A 19323-nucleotide genomic window follows, 5' to 3' on the forward strand; every position below is an offset into this window, starting at 1 on the left:
TGACTATTGCTGTATGGGACCAACAACACTGTGAATCGTATTTATAACAATATACTTTGAGCTGCTCCGGGAACAGAGTATAGAGCAGTCATCTGCTCTCGACGGCAGCATTTTTATTTCTCCTCAAATAACGATGTCAGTTGAATTTCCGCAAAATCAAATACAAAGGCATCCGGTTCAACTGGAAAACCTACTTCAACAAAACAAAAAAAAAACCCAAACCCGCCATTGTTATTCGCTTAAAATGCAATTTTTGGCCACAAAAACAATTTGTGCAAATCGATGTAGACAAAACTGAAATGTGTGATAGGATATCTGTGTTGGTATTTGTTGTTGGTATATGATGGGTAAAAAAACATGTGTACATCTTGAATATTTTATTGACTTAAATATTTCACTGTGTTTTCTTGGGTTTATTTGTATTTACTTGTGTTTATTTGAGTTTACAGGCACTGGAAACTAGTTGAGAGATCTGTCAAAGCTTTTTAAGTGGAACAGCATTTGTTAACTTTTGTTAGTGCTTTCATGAATATTTTTTTTTAGATATAATTAATGCATTCTGAAACGCTGCTAGAGCACTTTATTGAAAATTAAGTCGATACTTAAACATCCACATTGCATATCTCACAGTTGCCGTTGACGATAGTGCTACCACCTCGCCTTATAATCGTACCACGTCCGTTATTATAGCCCGGACGAGTGACAACGACGTTACCGTTGGAACCTGAACCTGAACCTGAAAAACTGCGGTATTCCTGGCCATTTATGTACACCGGTTCCCCGTTTGGATTGGGACCTATTGGAGCGTTTCATGAGTGCATTAAGACTAACGGCAAGAATGCATCTGATACTTACAAGTCAAACATACGCCATTCACCACAACAGTGCTGGGGTAAGCTGTAAATTGAGCACACTCAATGCGGTTAATTAGGTTTAATCAGAAAGTAATCGCTGTAAAGGCTAACCGCTGATCAACATCGGCAACAATCCGAACAAGAGCAATGCACACGTCAAGTACTTCATCTCAGCTGCAGTGAACTATAAAAGCATTCAACGCTTAAACAGATTTTATATATGCCATATAAATCAAAAACAATTTGCATATATAGTATGTACTAAATGTTATCGCTAACGGTTCAATAGGTGCGCATTTCAGTCATGATAACAATGCACCGGCTATAAAATGCGCTACTGAGACTTTAATATTAGATGACTAGCTATTTATTGTTAAATTTAAAACCTGAATATAGTATTGTTCGTAGAGAATCAAGCATATGTATTTGGCCGTATATTAAACTTAGTAGAGTGCGCATTAGGAAAACCCCACACATTGATAACTATATAATCAAACACTAATGAAAATAATCCAAAATGGTATACTCGTATGTTGATTTATGACAACAACGACGACTCTCCCACAAATAAAAGTGAATGACAAACAAGTCTATAAAATTCAACTGAAAAGTGAATCTACATAATTAATACTCGAAATCGTTGTTTATGAACATGAATGATTATTGTAATTCCAACGAAGTCACAGTTTCCCATTCTAAAGTTAAAATAAAAAGGCAGGCAAATCACTTTCGAGTCAATTGTCGTGACTGTCAAAACATTCACACAACTCTCGACGTAGTGCAAATCACCACCAACAATGAACACTTCACATACAGAGTAGGTTTTTGCTTGGTTATACATATATATATGTTTGAGGCTGGGTATTTCCCCACTTTGATTAATTCCTGACGCTTATGTACATATAGTACATATAGTATATGCGTATAGCACTATCTGTATATGAGTTTGAGAGAGATGATGATCATGGAATGGCAGAGACAGCAACAGACATCGAACAATCGATGTATAAAAGTCGCAACAGGCTGAAGCAACAAGCCATTCCAGTTTTGCACCTTAACACGCCAACAACTAAACTGAACGTCGAACAATAACAACAGGAATAGCAATAGCAACATGGCAAATTTTAGTGTGGCTTTTGCGGTTTTCATGCTAAGCGCGTTGGCAATATCACAGGCGGCTGTATATATTGGCGGCGGATGTTATGACTGTAAGAGATTCGAACGCAAATAAGATGCTCGATGCAAAATAATAACAAATAACTAACGGCATTCACAGGTAATCCGCCCGGTGGTCAAGCACGAGGAGTGTATACAGGCCTTAACGGCGGTGGCGGTGGCAGATTAGCAGGAGGAGGAGGAGGAGGAGGAGGAGGAGGCGGAAGCTATTATAATGGAGGCGGGGGCGGACGTCCGGTCTACTCAGGAAACTTTGGACCAAATGGCTATAGTGGAGGTGGCGGTAGACGAGGTGGCGGTGGCTACCGTGGCGGTGGCTACGGTGGCGGTGGCGGTGCGGATTATGATACTGGGCTCACGCAAATCATAAGCGGCTAATCGTCGTTTAGTTGTCAAAAACAAAAACAAAAAGTAAATAAATACAAAAAAAAAATATAAAAACAAAGTAACACAAATAACATGAGTTTTAAGTACGCTCTCAAAGTGAAGTATATACATTGCTCATTCGCATCGCAACTAGAACTTTTGCGACTACAACATTGACCTTGAAAAGCATTACAAAGTGTTTGCTCCATGAACTACACTTGTAAGCAAAAAAAAAAAAAAAACAACAAAACAAAATAGTGACCAACGCAAAATTTCAACAGCTTTGTTTTGTTTTCTTTACATAAGGTGGGGCTTTTACCCCTGAGGTTAATTGTTGTCTACCATTTTAATCTACGTTCTCTCATACATACTCGGAATGTCGCAATTAAGCTTTTTGATATAAGAGATAAGTAAATGCACTTTCAATACCCTGTGATCATAAGCATATTTGTATTAATTTGAGCCTATTATATGGGGAAATATGTAAATACAAATATTCACAGAAACAATGGAAGGGAAATGGCTATCTCGAGTCGACTATTGACGCTGATCAAGAATATAGAAACTTTGTGGATGCCTCATTCAATGCGTTACACATTTCGCGTTAAAATATAGTATAGCTTCGGCATTTAGATTAGATTTGTGTAGAGGGCATTTCATACACGAATTTGTTCTCAGTGAGCTCAGCTTGCCAATAGTTTTGTTTAATATTATTATATTAAAACCCCCTTGATATTATAGCTATACATGTGGTCCTCTCAATAATACCCTTTTCTTAACTGAATTTCCAATCTATTTTTTATTTAGTGCAACTGCACCTCATTGCTTTAGGTTCATGAAACTTTCATTGAAAGACGGAAAATATTGTTTTGGTATTGTTATGAATGGTGGTATCTTTTCTATAAGCTGCTTTCGATTTATAAAATTCGTTCGGCATTGAAGATGCTCATACTTCAATTAACAAATTTAATGGCAACTATCTGGCTAGTCTACACATTTCGAACAAGGCATTGTCAAGCGTTTGAGTTTCAATGAAAACTAATATTCGTTAGCAAATTTCAATGAGCAATGAGAAATGCATAAGCCTCGTTGTGCAGTTATGCAACTCGCTTATGAATGCAAATAAACTTGGGTTACTTCAAAATAAATCGTGTGTTCCAAAAATAGCACAACATATTTATTTCCATGCATTCATAGTATGAGGAGCATCAAGACTATGTCCAATTAAATTCAGACTTGAAGAGCAAGCGGATTATTGAGATTATTAAGTCACCAAACATACATGGAACTCTTTTAATTATGGAACTTGGGCATTTAATTGATTGAACTTAAAACGATAGTATATACAAACACAATTTAACAAAATGAATTTGTAATTGGCTACTGTATTCGTATTTAATTAAAGTATTTACATTTAACTTTACCTTTAAATTGTTGTTATAATTTCATTACACTTTTTTTAATGCAATTAAATAAACATTAAAAATTCTGGTGTACATATTATGTTTCCAATCTGCTATAGATACCAATGATTTTTATGCTCGTAAGCCTTATTTTCAATGGAAATTTTGTGTTTTCAGCAGCATTTAATTTGCTTTTGCAGTTCAATCATCCGGCAACTGGCATGTTAACAATATATGTGGTGATTTTGTATTTCACGGCAAACAATATAATGGATTAAATTTTACCTTTGAAGTTGAATTTAAATGAACTTTGGGATCGGTGAAAGAAATAATATAAAGCCTATATTTAGGGCAATTTCGCATAAATATATTGCATACTTGTTGGAGAAATTTGAAATTGTAAGGGGCACCTTTATTGAATTTTCGCCTAACTCATGAACAATTCAAGTAAATGCCTAAGATGGCATTTCTGTAAGGGAAAGGTTAAATAAGTTTTAAATTTGCGCTCTCTTGCAAAATGACTATTATGTGGAGTGCAGCTCAAATTTGCCTTTGTTATATTCAAGGCAAAATTAATTTGTCTTAAATTGCATTAAAAGCGAGCCAACAAAATAAATATTGATCTATATTGAAAGAAAAAATATGGAAAAATAAACAAGAAGCATTTACCGCATGAAAGTTTAGTTAAGTTTACTTGGTATAAACTTTTTTATACGAGATATTTAAGAGGACACTTATAAAGCATTTATGTATGCACGTGTTATTTGTTATGTATGTGCAAACATTCACTGGCTTAAGCTTCTCATCTGGCAAACACACAGCTTGTTAAGCGAAAAGTTTGCCGTCAGACTTCAAATGGAATGTAAAAAGAAACAAAAACCAAACAAAATTCTTGGGAAAAAAGCATCTGGAAAACTTATAAATTCAAAGTTTTTGCACACGAGACGAGACTTACCTTTTCTTATTTATAGCATTCATTCATAATGTGTACATATATGGGTTATGTTTCGCGTGCCAATTTAACGAATATTGCACAACTACAGTTAAGTTTATTAAAAACACAAATATACATAGAAATTTATTATATTCAACTTAAAGTCTAGCAAGTGTCGCTGTCCGACCCAGTACCCACCCGAAAGAGAATCACACGCCCATACGGAAAGCTCAATGCTATGCATTTTCAATTGGACATCCAAACCACACAACCTACCAAGGTCGGTGCAATTTCACGGTCTAACGATATACCGCAAAAATCGCAGTCCCAGCACCGCAGCCAAGGGAAGCAAACTGCTTCGCATCCAGACAATGCGCACCGAGTTCGCACATATATGTTCCAGATGTCGGCAGTTGCTGAAGTGCTTCTCATCTGATAGCATTTTCGCTGTTTCCCGTGCAAATTCTGCCGAGTGTTTGTAGCATTTGTACCGTGCGCTATTGTAGATGCAGTTCTCATATGCATACCTTGCGCTGCAACCAATTGGCAAGGAAAATTTAAAAATTAATTTTTTATTTAAATCCACCCAGCTGAAAAGAAGCTTACCAACAAAATTCCATGAATTTATCGCTCACATTGCGCGTGCTATCGTGCAAGTCATCTGTGAGTATGTTTTCGAAGTAAGTCGTACAGCTAATCCAATCTTCCTGTATATATGTGAAGCAATCCTTGTGACGCAGATAATCTAAAATGGATACGTGCCATAATAATAAGATAATCTGCCTTAAGTCCAAAAAGTAGAGCACAGTGGAACACTCAGATCTAAAAATCATATATTTGTTAAGCTCTCTTTAGTGTTTTTGAAACTTTAATTTGAATATTTAATTTCGAGTACATAAATTTTAATGTAAATAATTAGTAAAGAGAGAGTAAATAATTTTAAATATCTACCACGTTAGCGGATACAACTTTTTGTTTGATTGCCATTAAAACTTGATGCAGATTACATAACAGATTATGAGCTTGGGTACACGAAATATGAGTTGAAAATGTAACTTAATCCATCGTTAATTAATGTTTTTATGTATATTTACTTATTTTAATTAGGAAGAAAATATTTATTAAAGCTTGTTTTTAAATTATGCAACTCTAGGAAGTTAGCCTGAAAACAATTTAATTAACGAGGACCATGCTATGATGAATACCAGGCACTCAACCGTTTAACAGGAATTTCAAAACTATTTTGCTGTCATACATTTTATTTTGCCATTTTATTTGTATTTTTTAAGTCTTTCGTCATTTCGATTCTCTCTTACCTCGTTGAAAATCCTCATCGGCACAAAACTTTTTGAAAAATTTGCGAGCGCCGTCCACATTATTTTTAAACATGCCAAGCTTTCGGTTTTGTAGACAACGAGCTGAGTAGGCATCAAAGCATCGCATTCCGCGATTGAAAACACTAAAAAAATTATATTGGTAAATAAGGCACATAGCAAGCAAGCACAGACAACAAAAAAATGTTCAGGTATTTTTATTAAATTAAGAAAAAACGCCTTTGATGGTCTTTTTTTACTATCACCATATCAATTTCACTGACAATTTTTATTTCTACTAACTAACTTTGTGGACTTTCAAAGATTCGCAATAACAGATTTAACTTTTAATTGGTTATCAAATTACGCAGTATTGGAGGAGAATAATGCGAAAGGTATATATACGAATGTATATATAAGTAAAAAGTTTCTGTTTACTTTGCACTTTTTTGTTTAATTTAACGCAATTTGATGATTGAGAAAACTCTTTGAAAAAAAGGCAGAAAACTTTGTTTTTAGCACTTAAGCCCAATAAAGAGAAAACGCAGACACTTATTAATTATGAACTCTAAGCATCCCAAAGGTGACGCCAGTCTGTATCCATGCCATGATTGATGGATGGGTAATCAATAATGTATACAACTTCTTAGTTGGCATTTAATGCCCAGGTGTTTTATTTATAGCAACGGCATTCACGCGATGTGATGCATGATTTAGCTTGAGATCTAGAAGAGACTTACTTGCACTTGGCTATGATGTCCTGCTTGCTTATCACAATCTTGGTGCTCTGTAAAAACTCCATTAGATGTGGCGGTAAATCCTTAAAACATTCGTCCACCATCTTTTCGGTGCTGCCGCATTTATCCATATGAGCCAAAGATGGCGGTGGCAGCTGCTCGGATTCATTTCGTGAATCAACCATGGCAACAAGTAACGCACAAAAGCAGCACACAGACAGAAATATTTTTGCCGTACACATTTTCAACTGTTTAACTTAGATACACTTGTTGCTACGAAGCCGTATTCAATCGCACAATCGACTTCGATTCTCGCACACTTTTAATCCTTGCAAGTCGCCTGTTACCAAAGAACTGAACTGGTTTCGGCAATGTTTACTGCTTTTATTGCTGCCTAACAGCGGGCTGTTAAATCGCTTTTAGTTACTGCACATGCGCCTTGACGCCAACTGCACGTGTACTTCGCTTTGCTTATAAGGTTGACGGAAGGCCATGGTCCTTTTTGCGAAGTGAAGTATATTCATATTCATTAATATACTCCTAGAATTGTAGGATTAGCATTTAATTAACTTATACACCAAATGCACTAAAATAACCTGAGATTCTAACCTCAAACTTAATTTGCACAACTTTAAAGACTACCCATGCAATCTTATATAAGTACAAATATTATAAATAAAGTCCACCAGCATTCATTAGTCGTTTTCGACTTTTATTCAACGTAGCTTTGCTATGAACCTTTGGAGAAATGCTTTGTTCTACCAACATATTTTGTCAATGAAGTCAACATTATTGTATTATTTCATTTTCATTATGCATTCATTGCAGATTATGATTTCCAAGAAACCCGGATAAAGCTGCATAGATACGTAATTAACAGCAAGTCCTTGTTCCTCATCCACAAGTGGCTTTGGATTTGTTATTCGTATACACATCCATTGTTACAAGCATACAGATCTGTAACACGATGGAAGCAGTACATCTGCCATCAATTGTCTTTTTTTTTTTAATAATGAATATATTTAGCTATTCATGTTTTCAATGCTGTGTATGGGTACATGTTATGTACGCCTCTGCTTAGATAAATTAAATAAAGATTATATGATTGAAACATTTAATTTTTGGTTTTATATAAACATTTATTTTATGCAAAAACTTGTACATAATTTAGTTTGATTTTTTTTACAGTTGCGTATATATTTTATATTTGAACATATGTGGATAGACTTGCAAGAATTCAACGAATCTGCAATTATATTTTATATATGATGTTGAATGAACGAATATTGTTTGAAATAAATGTTTCCCATTAACACAATACATACAACATTCAATATTTGCCATGTGCTTAAGCTAATTACTATGCACTACATGTTAAATAGTGTTTTTTTTTACGTTACTCACAATCATCAATTGAATTGAATTTCGAAATTGAACACGAAATCAATTATCATCAAAAAGTATTATTTTTCAGGCAGCACACCAAAAGATTTGAAAATTTTGGCGGTGCTCATTGCTACGATTGCACGATTGCCGTTTCTATCATAAATATTATTTAAAATATTATAATCATTTAATAGATAATTTAATTATATAATTTGTTGTAGGTATGAGTATGATTTATATTATAATTTCAAACTGTACTGGCTGCTGCCTAGTTAATGCTTAATTCCTTAGCTTGGTCTCCAATGATTTTGGAAATTTCAATATTTTTCTTCTTTTTCTTTTTTTTGATTTGTGCCGTTATAAATTAATTTAACATTTAACTTAGATGCAATGTTTGAAAGGCACACTAATAACATATTAGTTTCAATTGGTTTATCGTAAGCATAATTTATTGATAGCTTTATATAAAGCTCAGCTGCATTAAGGAAAATTCTTTAATTTAAAATAATGTAGCGGTTTTTCTTTTGTACCATAATTTAAATGCAATTTTTATTCGATTTTACATTTACTGTATTTATTATATGCATTTCGTTGAAATATCATACATATATGATAGATAGCTGCTAATTGGTAAAAAACAAAATGTATAAGCGAGTTTTTTTTCGTATGATTTCGTGTTAAAACAAAAAGTATAAAAATTATACACAATCCTGCGTTCTATAACTTGAAACATTTATTTTAAATTAAAGAATTTTATTTCAGTTTTAGTTTGATAATTTTGTCAAATATTTGTGTGTTCAAACATCTTTTAATTCGTGTTTTTTTTCAATTTAATTTTTTTTTTATTTTATTTGTGTATAATACATTGTGCATGAGCTCAATATTAAAATTAATTATTAAAATTATTTATGTTTAGCTTGTACATTATTAATGCATGATATTCGTTAGTTTTCATTAACTAAATATGGCTGTTACTTGTATTTTGTATTATTTTTAAGAATATCGTTTATTTAGCACACGCGTTTTTTGCGTTAACTCACAATCTGCACGAAAACGCGTCGCGATTTCTATATACTTAATATTGATGTGTGTGTGTGCGGTGTGTGATTGTGGGTTCTTTTGAGTGTATACAGTATATAACATAATCATAATCGAAATACTTCATTAACAAGAATTTTCGTCAATTTAACAAAATAATATATATATATATATACTCGTATGATGAATATTTTGCTTTAAACTAAAAACATTTGCAGATTGCTGCATAATGAGGGGATGTGTTTGTGTGTGTGTGTGGGCGTGTGTGTATATATGCCTACGCTTTTGTTATTACACAGTTGAAACAATTGTTTAAGCTTACAAACTACAAAAAGATTCATCTTTGCATTGGAGAAAAAATATAATGTGATTAAAATATTTAGCAGTTTCTGGATGAGATTCTAAAAAATATGATATTCTTTCGTTCTGATTTCATGTTTTTATTTTTTTTTCCTTTTTGTCGTTGTTTTGCAAAAAAAAAAATAATAAAAATATAAACTAATGGCTCTCACGGCATATGTAGAGAAACTGATATGCATATGATTTGTATGCAAGCCGCTGAATTTGAATTAAGTAATGTTTGTTCGCTGAACTTTTTACTATGCTCTATAACTTAAAAGTGCGTAATAATTATGTTTTAATTTAATTTAGAAACTATGTTTGATTTGTTATTGTAATTGTTTGTTTTGTTTTGTTTGCTGGCTGGCAAAACGCAACAGAGATGGCCACAAAATTCAATACATTATTTTCTTCATGTTTGTTTGTTTTTTTTTTTTATGTTGCAGGCTGCAGTGCATAAATTGCACTCGCTGTTTGATGCATTGATGAGAATTGCAGGCACACAGTTAACAGGCCATAAACGTGGTGTGTAAGTGTGTGTGTAAGAGACAGTGGTGTGTGTGAGATATATTTGTTGTGGTTTTAGTAGTTGTCAGTGACAAGTGTTGGTGGTTTGGTTGCTTTACTTGCTACTATTAACAATCATTTCACAGTTTTCACATTCCGCTCAAAGTGGCGCATAATGCACGTCTATTGCCACTGCCACACTGCTCCGACTCCTGTTGCCGCTGCTGTTGTTGGTGTTGCAGTCATGCTGCTGTTGCGGCTGCTACTGCACGGGGAGCTCTGAACATCATATGCGAATCTCTTTCTGCTGTTTCCTGGCTGTGTCCCAAATTCATGGTCTTCTACCGTAACGCAGTCGGTAAACGGGCAAGCGTTGGTTAAAGGATTTATTGTGGAGTTTGTGGTTGTTTTGAAATGCATTTTTGATGTGTATTTGAGATGTGTTGTTGGAAGATTTTTTTTAGATTTTATATTTTGTTTTTTGTTTTTTTAGGTTAGCATGTAAATAAAAAAGAGTCATAGAAATGGAAATTGAGTTTTATTAAAAGGTTAGAAGTTAGTTATTTATTTTTCTTGTTTCATTTCATTTTGAATACCTAGCAGTAACACTGAAGTTTTAATATGCGATTTATGAGCACAAAAAGTTACTAAATGAAAGCGGGCATATATAATATATGTATGTACTTATTTATGTATGCAATGTGAACACAATCAATAAATAGTTATGAGCAGGGCACACGACATGCAGGCCAAGATTTCAATAGCTCACAGACTTTTAGTAACTTTTCTTTTTCGAATATACAAAAAAAAACTATCCAAAAATTTGGCAAATTTGACAAAAATGAAGAAAATAAATTTTAATAAAAAAAAATATAAAATGAAAAGAAAAAAAGCGTTTGTACTTAATTACAACATTTGAGTTGAAAATTACAAACACATACGTAATAAAAATCGTAGATAGTGCAAATCTAAGTATATGTATATTAAATGTTTATAGATTTGTATATGTCAAACTGTTTAATACGTTATTAAAGAAACATTTATTGGTTATTGAAATCATTTCAGGAATTTTTCGAGTAATTTACAAAATGTAAAAAAAATTGATTATTTAATTACTAGTTTTGCTTGTTTTCTTTTTTTGGTTTTGTTTTGTTTTTACTTTTGTTTCTTTGTTTAGTTAACTTGGCCTTTGGTTAGTTAAAATTAGCAATAATATTACATCACATATCATTTGATATTTATATGGTTTTTATACATATGTAAATGCTATAGAGTATCAAATTTCGAGATTAGAGAAAATATAAAAAAATAAAATTGCAAGTGCATTGGCTGTCAATTGTTTAAATAATAACTTTACGAAAATGCCAAGGTAAAGCGTTATTTACATTGTTTCTGTTTACATACAAATTGTGTATTTGTTTTTTAGCATGAGCCAAAGGGATTTTTTTTTTGTGCATATCACGAGTTAAATTTTAATATCAAAATCAGACATTCTTCAGCATGGCATTAGAATCAATTTAGTAATTGTATTTGTATAAGTCTGTTTACGAGTGGATTGTAAATGTATTGATGTATTCGTTTCTTTGTAAATGTGTGTGTGTGTGTGTGTATATATTTGGTTGTGTATGTATTGTAGTGTGCGCGTAAGTATTACAGGAGTTGTAAGCAAATGCAAATGCAATTTTATAGAACATTACACAAGTATTTATCTTACTAGGCTAGAGAGATATTAAACATATGTATTACTGATACCAGAACCAATAAGCTTAAGGAGTAAGTCTGTTAAATACACATCAAGATTTGTTTTTTTTTTTAGGTATAAATATGTATACGTGGTAAGTAGGTGGTTTTGATATATTCTCATTTGATGATGTAACTGTTTTGGACGCGACAAGGCATTATTATCAATTAAAATACTATTAAAATATTGTTTTGTTGGTGTTTGTGTATTATGTACGAGTATTGGGTGGTGGGTGAAACAGACGTTAAGCATAGAGTTATGCCCCGGACTTAGGTGTGGTAGTGGCTGTGGTTTGGTGGTGGTTTTTGGTAGTAGTAGTGGTAGTGGTAGTAGTAGTAGTAGTACATCAGGCCCCACGTTGGCTACGAGTGTGTGCGTACACAGAGCTTAGAACTAACGTTAAATTCTTAAATTAAGAGTTGCAAACAAAAGTTAAGTGTTTTTTTCGTTTTTTTTTTTTTTTATATTATATAATATGTATTTATTGTTTTTTTTTTTTCTCTGAGGTGATCAATGAGTTATGTGAGACGTAGGAGAAGTTTTGGGTTAAATTCAGAAAGCGTTAGGTTCAAACGACTGAAAGAAGTTGAAAGATGTCGAATGTCCAACGCATTCGCACATACTTTTGAAGTTTAATCATAAGACTTGGTATGCTGTTTGTTGGTTTTTGTTTTCTGTGTTTGGATTGCACTTCAACAAAAGTCATTGATCTTTATTCTGGTACACTTTCGGTTCAATTGCAACATACATTTATATGATATACAAGGTAAACGTTACAGACTAACAGGGCCTTAAGTTCTAAATACACATATAAAATTCATATTTCATAATTCATAGATAATAATGTATAATAATAATAATTAAATGGCTTAAGAAAAAGTAATACAAAAAGTACTAAATTGCTTTTGCTTTCGAGTTTGCAGTAGAAATTGATTATCGAATTTCTTACCTATTTTTTTTTTGTAATTTTTTTAATGTTTTTTTTTTTGTATGTTTTTGTAAAACATTAAAGGCACAAGTCAACGTCTTCAACAAAGAAATAAAATAAACGAACAAAAAATATATAAAAACAAGTTGATTTTTTTTTAAATTAAGCAGCTTTAAGCGGCTTTTCTGTTTCTATTGCACTAGTATTTTGCAGCATGTGTCTGTCAGTGTTGATGTATTTTTAAATTTTCATTTTATTTTCTCTTTTCTTCTTTTTTTTTTTTGTGAGTGTTGGTCAATTAACCAAAATTCACAAATGGAATGCAGCTACCATTTATTGTGATTGAAATTGCAGCTGCACTTCATGTGAAACAAATAAAAGTAATAAAAAAAAAAAAGGAAATTTATAGATGAGTAGAAACACAACTAACCTGTGAGGCGCTTGATTTATATATTGGACTGAGTTAACTGAGTTACGGAGCTGCACAGACCGGCCTGGCCAACTGGACTGGCAGGGTTTCATTGTATACACAGCAGCGGCAATTGGTACAAGACGTTTTAAACAAGTATAGAATGAAATAAATTTTATATAGAATGCAAAACAAATAAATACAAAATCGTTAGCATAATTGAACTAAATTGAATAATCCACATAATTGTGTGTGCAAGATAAACGATAACGATCATCGTTCTCTCTAATTTTTTTTTTTTTAACATTTTGAAAAAAATTGAATAATTTGCTTTAGATAGATAAATAAAATGATGTTGTTGGGTAAACGTTCTGTTTCTTAGGGAAACGAAATTCATGTCGCATGTGGCATTTACTGTATCTCAATGAAACCCGCCGGCTTGGCTGGCACTCCGACCGTTGTACGCTGATATGGGTGTTCTCTGTTAGCCGCCAAACGACGTTGCTGCTTAAGGGCGCCTACTAAAATATACGATACGATACATGTAGATATGTGCATATAAAGTTGAAGTATATATATATGTATTGGTATATAGATTATATATTCAAGGCAATAAATATACACATATATATGCATATATAGATAAGTGTATATATACATATATGTGTATTGTCTACAATACTTATATGCTAATAAAATGAAATATATATTTATGCTTGCTCTTTTGCTTTTGTTGTAGTAAACAATACACAATTTTTTTTACTGCTGTTGGAACACTGACACTGTTTTCGCTAATTACCAATTTCATTATATATATATGTATATTTAAAAAATATAAAATGTTAATAATTAATTGCGATTGCATGTTGATTTACATTTAAATTCTGTTTCTTTGGAATGAGTCGTATATATGATTGCTTATTGATTGGTACTGGAGGATGCCGTTGTCGAAATAAGTGATCTTTAAGCAGCTCAAACTAGCCTAACATTTAATTTAAACAACTATGTTTGTTTAAATGTATAATGGTATATAAGTATGTAAATATGCTTTTTCATAACTTTAGTGTAGTAGTAGTTCTTTAGCATTCTTCCAGCTGTCTGTCTCAGTGTCTGTCTGGTCTGTCTGTCAAACATTTGATGTTCGCTTCTGCTGACTAGTTGTGCAAGAAATTGTTGGACGGCTGCCTGAACCTCAACTAACTTAGGTCTACAAATGTTTTAAGCACCAACTCGATTCAAGGCTCCATCTAATTATAATAAGATACTATATATTTTATTATTTTATTAAAATGCTACAAAAAGTGAGGCGATTGCTAATTGCTCAAAAATGGCACTGGCTGGAAAAAAAATCAAACGGTACGGAAATCAAATGAACTTGTCGTAAGGTACATTTGTGCATAAATACTGCGCTTAACTGCTACACAAAACTAATTAGCTATCAGCTAAACATTGCACTTAAATAGAATAAACACAACAAAAAAATACACTCTAAATAAAATAAACAGCGACCCACACCATAATGAAATAAAATAAAATAAATAACACAAGTTATTTAAGTTCCTAAGCGTAGAGTATTTGTATAAATATAGAAAACTAGAAAACATAGACAAAGTAAATACACTACTATAACTTGCTAGATAACTCCACAACTATGTTGAAGGCTTTAAGTAATATGTATGTATTTATTTATGTAAGTAGAATACTCATCGTTCCCAAACAACAACCAACAAATTGCCCAGGCAGTTGCTGTCATTGTTGTCTCCGCTGTATTGTTGTTGTTGTCAACTAGAATATACTCATGTTCAAAAGTAGAAAATTTGCAATTGGTTAAAAAGCTCAAAACACACCCGAAAAATAAAATTAAATAAAATTGTAAACACGAATTTGCGTCCAAACGCCTAAGAATCACTTATTTGAAACGGTTACGACCAGTTTTCCAGTTTGTAGAAATGTTTGCGACCTATGAACTAACAAAAACTTTGACGAGCAATAATTATTTTTAATTATGTATTTTTTGTTTATCATTTGTTTAGCTTTCAAAAGCTGCAGTTTTGTATTTGAGTATTTGTTGTTGCTGTTCTTTTTGTTGTTGTTGTGCCATTTTGCATTTGTTGTTGCTAAATAAATATATATCTATATATATATATATATATGTTTTTTTGTTTTATGTATGTATCTATAATTAAATATGTTTAAGATTGTTCTGTGTTGTGCACTGTCAACGGCAGACTGCATTTAACTGGAACTAAAACTAACAATTTATGGACTTCAATAAATTCTTGGTGCACTCAAACAAAAAAAAGTTCAAAAGACGGAGCCGGCATGCAAATATCGACCAACTGGAAATATTTGTTTATATATGAGATTTCAGATAAAATTATTTGTAAAAAAAGACAAAGAAAATTTAAGAAATATATATTTTTATGAAACAATACAGTAAGTGTTAAGAATTTATCGTTAGCTGTGAATGGCATGGAGAAAAATTAAGCATGCGAGGCCAGTCAAGGGTTAAAAGCGTGCATTAATCAAATTTGTGTTGCATACTTTATGGCACTGCAGAAATAATAATCAAATCAAAACAGAAAGCGCTTTCTTCGGCATGCCGATGAGAAGAATACCCTTACAGGTTTATACAGTTTTCTTATTTTCATCAAAATCTAACATACTCGAAACCGGTCCAGCAAACTTTGGGGTATACAGATCCGGTTCGATCTAATGAAAGAAAAGATTGGTAACGATTTATACAGGTTAAAAAACCGAGAAACAGACAAATGACCGGAAATTGACTCGACTAGTTTTAGCAGGAAAATGCTTTTATGACCCTCTGCAAGGGTATATAAAATAAATGCGCATGTGTGGTTAATAAGCTTGGAATTGAATTATAACACAAAACTAAATTATTTTTAAGCAAAATACTACGTAAATTATTCAAAGTGCTGTCGCAAATATAATAGGTATAACTAAAGTGGTTTTTTTTTCAATCAGGTGTCTTAACGTTGAGAAAAATACCTCCTATATAATGTAGGTAAGACATTAAAATTGTTTTTTAACCGTTAAGGGACCTATTAAAAAGAAAAACCCAAAATGTATGTTGTAAGTGTTTGTAAGTAGTGTTCCTAAGTATTATTGCTCGTAATTTGGCACGCCAACAAAAGTAAAAAAAAAATGGCTAACCAGAACTCAACTGATCGATAACTCGCCTCATAAACTGGCTTATTATATACTGATATTTAGCTTGTTTGTTTTTTTTTTTTGTTTGGTGTAATTTCAGAACGTGAAACGATATTGAGATGGTGTGTGTGTGTGTGTGTATGTGCATGTGTTTTGCTTGTGTCAACAGTTATGGCGCATATATAGTTAAAGAGTATATCGAATCGAATCAATATTTAGCTGATCGAAAATCATAGTTTGTAGTTATATAGATTATAGATTATAGATTGTACGTATGTATGTTTAAATATTTTGGTTTGTATATGCATTATGTATGTAAGTAAGTTTATCTAGCAAACAACCCACCGCTATGATCAGCATAATCCTGCAGCAGAGGATTGGCCAGTGCTGCATAATTCGCGTAGTCTCCATACGGCGCAAAGATCATGCCATGTGCAGTCTGATCGAAGGCAGCTGTCGGCGCTGCCTGGGCGGACAGTATACTGGCCGCTGTTGTGGGCACGGTCATGCGTGGATTAAGTATCAAGGGGGCGCCCAGTGGTGCGTTGGCGGATGTGCGTATCTGGGACAGTCCGGACAGTGTCGGCGTCAGCAGGCGATTATCCGATGCAGCAACCAAACGGCGCCAGTCCTCTTCGCACACTGCGGGATACAGAACAGAAGCAGAAGGAGAACCAACGCATGAGAAAGCTGTCCGTATAGAAAATCCATGTAAATTCAAAGAAAACATTCATTATATCATTATTGGTTAGATGTATTAGATCTTGAATTGCTTTCGTTTTTATTTTTTTTTTTTGCTTTTGCTTTTGCTTTCAGAGCCGGGTGATTTTAGTCAGTACTGGGATTAGCTGTTGGTTTAGACAAATATTTTGGTATATTTTTTCTGTGTTGTTTATGAGTTGAGTAAAAATGAATTTATTGAATTTAGATAGGTAGAGAGCTTTATAGACATACCTGCGACTGATTTCGCTGTTGTGTCCCTATAAGTGCCGTTAATAATGGCTAATTCCATAAGTTGACGTTTCTTTAGTTCATCTTCGCCTTCGGCTTGCTGTTAGTACGAGTACGCACACGCATGTGTGTGTGTGTGTGTGTATGTGTGTGTGTTGTTTGTGTAGTAGTAGTAGTACAGTTTTTGTTCAATGTATTAAACAAAACACATTAAAGCATATTAGATTGGTAAGAGAAATGAAAGTAATATAAAGAAAATCATTATTAATATTGAGGTTAACAATTTTAGCAATGCGATTTGTATTTTACATATTTTAAACAGATATAGATATAGATACAGCAAACGCATCTTTTCGCACACATTTTTGTTTAATTGTGATTGTTTAATATTCATAAAGGTGGTAAATTGGCATTTAATGCGAGTCGAAATTGCTATTTCTTTTTCTCACACGTTTTACTGCTCTCGTCGATGATGCAGTGATGAGTTTTTGATTGTGTTTGTATATTTTTTGGCATTAATACAATAATTTTTTATTTAAAGTAGGGATTGAAACGCATTTAAGGGACTGACAGACTATCATACATATATGTATATTATTGCGAAAACGTATTGTTGACTTACCGGCACAAGCAACTTTTGCACTTCGGCAACAGCCTGGGCCAGTTTGACTTTGGCGCGATTCTCAGTATCCTCGACAGTGATCAGGACATGCAGATCATCCGACAAGTGCTCCCAGTTTGGTTTGCCACGATTAGCATCCTCCTGTGGATGACAATAGAAATATAAATATACTATTATTAGATGAGGTTAGACATAGACGAAGGGATAAGTAAGTGCAACTTGTACCAATATTCAAGGTTTCAAGGTGTGCTTTAAGTAATTTCATTTTCTTCTCCGTATACATATGACTTACACAAGTATTTAAATACGGTACATATTTCATGACTGCAACATTTTATTGATGATGCGCGTAATAACAGAGCCAACCAAACGTGAATGCCAATAAAATTGCGCACTACCCTATATTCACTTCACCCCAGTCCTTCTTCTTCTTTCATTTCGCCATTGGGAGGCTATAAAAATAAGGGGCAGCAAAATGCTTAGGAATGCAAGTTGTAAGACGACATTTCATTGCGCGTGTTTGCTAATGGCCGCAAACAATTAAATGTGGGCGTTTTGCTGCAACACGGAATGCACTTTTGTAATTTCAGAATTCCGCTTTAGCTGTTACTTTTTTGACCACACCAAAAACCCGAAAGCACTTTTGGCTGTCACGCTCGATGAAAATATGGGAAAATACTTAATATTTATGGAGGCCCAAGGCTGTGTGAGTCAAGTGCTGTGGGGGCGGTCAACGCATTAACTTTTGACCCAAAAAAACAAACAAAACATTTATATATATATATATATATATATATTTATTTTAACGTTTAAATATAATTTCGTTGAATTTGCTAATCAATTAAGCTAAAAGTGGCAGAAGAACTGTCAGTTTCGTTGGCTTTTGAAGTTGCCTCGTCAGCGTCCAAATTGGCTAATTCCGAGACACCACTTGTCAAATTAAGAACTGTCAACCAGGCAGTGAGCCATGTAGTGTAAATAGCTCTGTGTGCCCACTGCATGGACCCCAACGGCACTAATAAGGTTCTTTCTAGCAACTATGACTAACATATACATATTTTTGTCTCAATATAATTATCTGTTGCTTGCCTGGCCTGCATGCAAGTAAACATTTACGTTTGGTTGTGCTCTGGTCTTACGCTTGTCATTTGCTTCAGCAACAAAAGCAAAAATCTTATGAAATGACTCACGACATTTATGGCTGACGTTATTCCAGAGCACCTGAGTGGGTGTCGGGTCTTTGTAGCACGGCTACTAAATTATCATAATATTGCAACGCTATAAAAGTGAACATTTTTATATGTCTTGTTTGTCTGTCATGCTGCCGTTCAAATGTTCGCTACACTTTTGGCAATTTACGAAAATACACTTAATCATCTTAGCTCTGCTTTTTGTTTGTTTGCCTCACGCCAAATTAAATGATCATGAGTGTTGGAGTGCCAAGATTT

The 19323-nt window shown here is 33.3% G+C and overlaps 4 protein-coding genes and 1 long non-coding RNA gene across 14 annotated transcripts in view; 2 read left to right on the forward strand and 3 right to left on the reverse strand.

Annotated features, from left to right (window-relative positions):
• Positions 1-549: 549 nt before the first annotated feature.
• On the reverse strand, positions 550-1038 carry LOC6567919 (bomanin Bicipital 1). Its single transcript, XM_001993641.3, has 3 exons — positions 966-1038; positions 856-897; positions 550-796 (listed from the first exon to the last, which is right to left on the reverse strand). Exons 1-3 carry the CDS (start codon positions 1021-1023, stop codon positions 603-605), a joined length of 294 nt encoding a protein of 97 aa, XP_001993677.1. The 5' UTR covers positions 1024-1038; the 3' UTR covers positions 550-602.
• An 854-nt stretch (positions 1039-1892) lies between these two features.
• On the forward strand, positions 1893-2832 carry LOC6567918 (glycine-rich RNA-binding protein 7). Of its 2 annotated transcripts, XM_032739873.2 has the most exons (3): positions 1893-2062; positions 2131-2187; positions 2323-2832. In XM_032739873.2, the coding sequence occupies exons 1-3, from the start codon at positions 1969-1971 to the stop codon at positions 2406-2408; spliced, it is 237 nt and encodes a 78-aa protein (XP_032595764.1). In that variant the 5' UTR covers positions 1893-1968; the 3' UTR covers positions 2409-2832. The 2 variants fall into 2 exon arrangements, with proteins under 2 accessions (XP_032595764.1, XP_001993676.1); XM_001993640.3 differs by having other exon boundaries at positions 2131-2832.
• A 1967-nt stretch (positions 2833-4799) lies between these two features.
• On the reverse strand, positions 4800-7221 carry LOC6567850. Its single transcript, XM_001993639.2, has 4 exons — positions 6787-7221; positions 6050-6192; positions 5340-5478; positions 4800-5266 (listed from the first exon to the last, which is right to left on the reverse strand). The coding sequence occupies exons 1-4, from the start codon at positions 7023-7025 to the stop codon at positions 5026-5028; spliced, it is 762 nt and encodes a 253-aa protein (XP_001993675.2). The 5' UTR covers positions 7026-7221; the 3' UTR covers positions 4800-5025.
• Positions 5232-7901, forward strand: LOC116805761. The gene is made up of 2 exons (XR_004365375.1): positions 5232-5413; positions 7612-7901. It is a non-coding gene; the product is annotated as an uncharacterized LOC116805761 (long non-coding RNA).
• Positions 7902-9644: 1743 nt separating this feature from the next.
• LOC6567849 (protein held out wings) overlaps positions 9645-19323 on the reverse strand; it is a 38115-nt gene continuing 28436 nt past the window's right edge. Inside the window, exons 4-8 of one of the 9 annotated variants that reach the window (XR_006246640.1) lie at positions 17876-18016; positions 17257-17353; positions 16648-16944; positions 13153-13652; positions 9645-10394 (exon numbers count right to left, since the gene is read on the reverse strand). Coding sequence is in view for 6 of the 9 variants with exons in the window: in XM_032739867.1 (XP_032595758.1) it covers positions 13543-13649; positions 16648-16992; positions 17257-17353; positions 17876-18016 (690 nt within the window). In the remaining 3 variants the exon portion in view is untranslated. Of the gene's footprint in view, positions 10395-12662; positions 13653-15292; positions 15471-15570; positions 15844-16647; positions 16993-17256; positions 17354-17875; positions 18017-19323 lie in introns of those variants that run through there. The other 8 variants (XR_006246639.1, XR_006246638.1, XM_032739869.1 and 5 more) reach the window with 8 other exon arrangements.

Source organism: Drosophila grimshawi, unplaced genomic scaffold (assembly GCF_018153295.1).
Source record: "Drosophila grimshawi isolate 15287-2541.00 unplaced genomic scaffold, ASM1815329v1 contig_311, whole genome shotgun sequence".
Taxonomy (NCBI): domain Eukaryota; kingdom Metazoa; phylum Arthropoda; class Insecta; order Diptera; family Drosophilidae; genus Drosophila; species Drosophila grimshawi.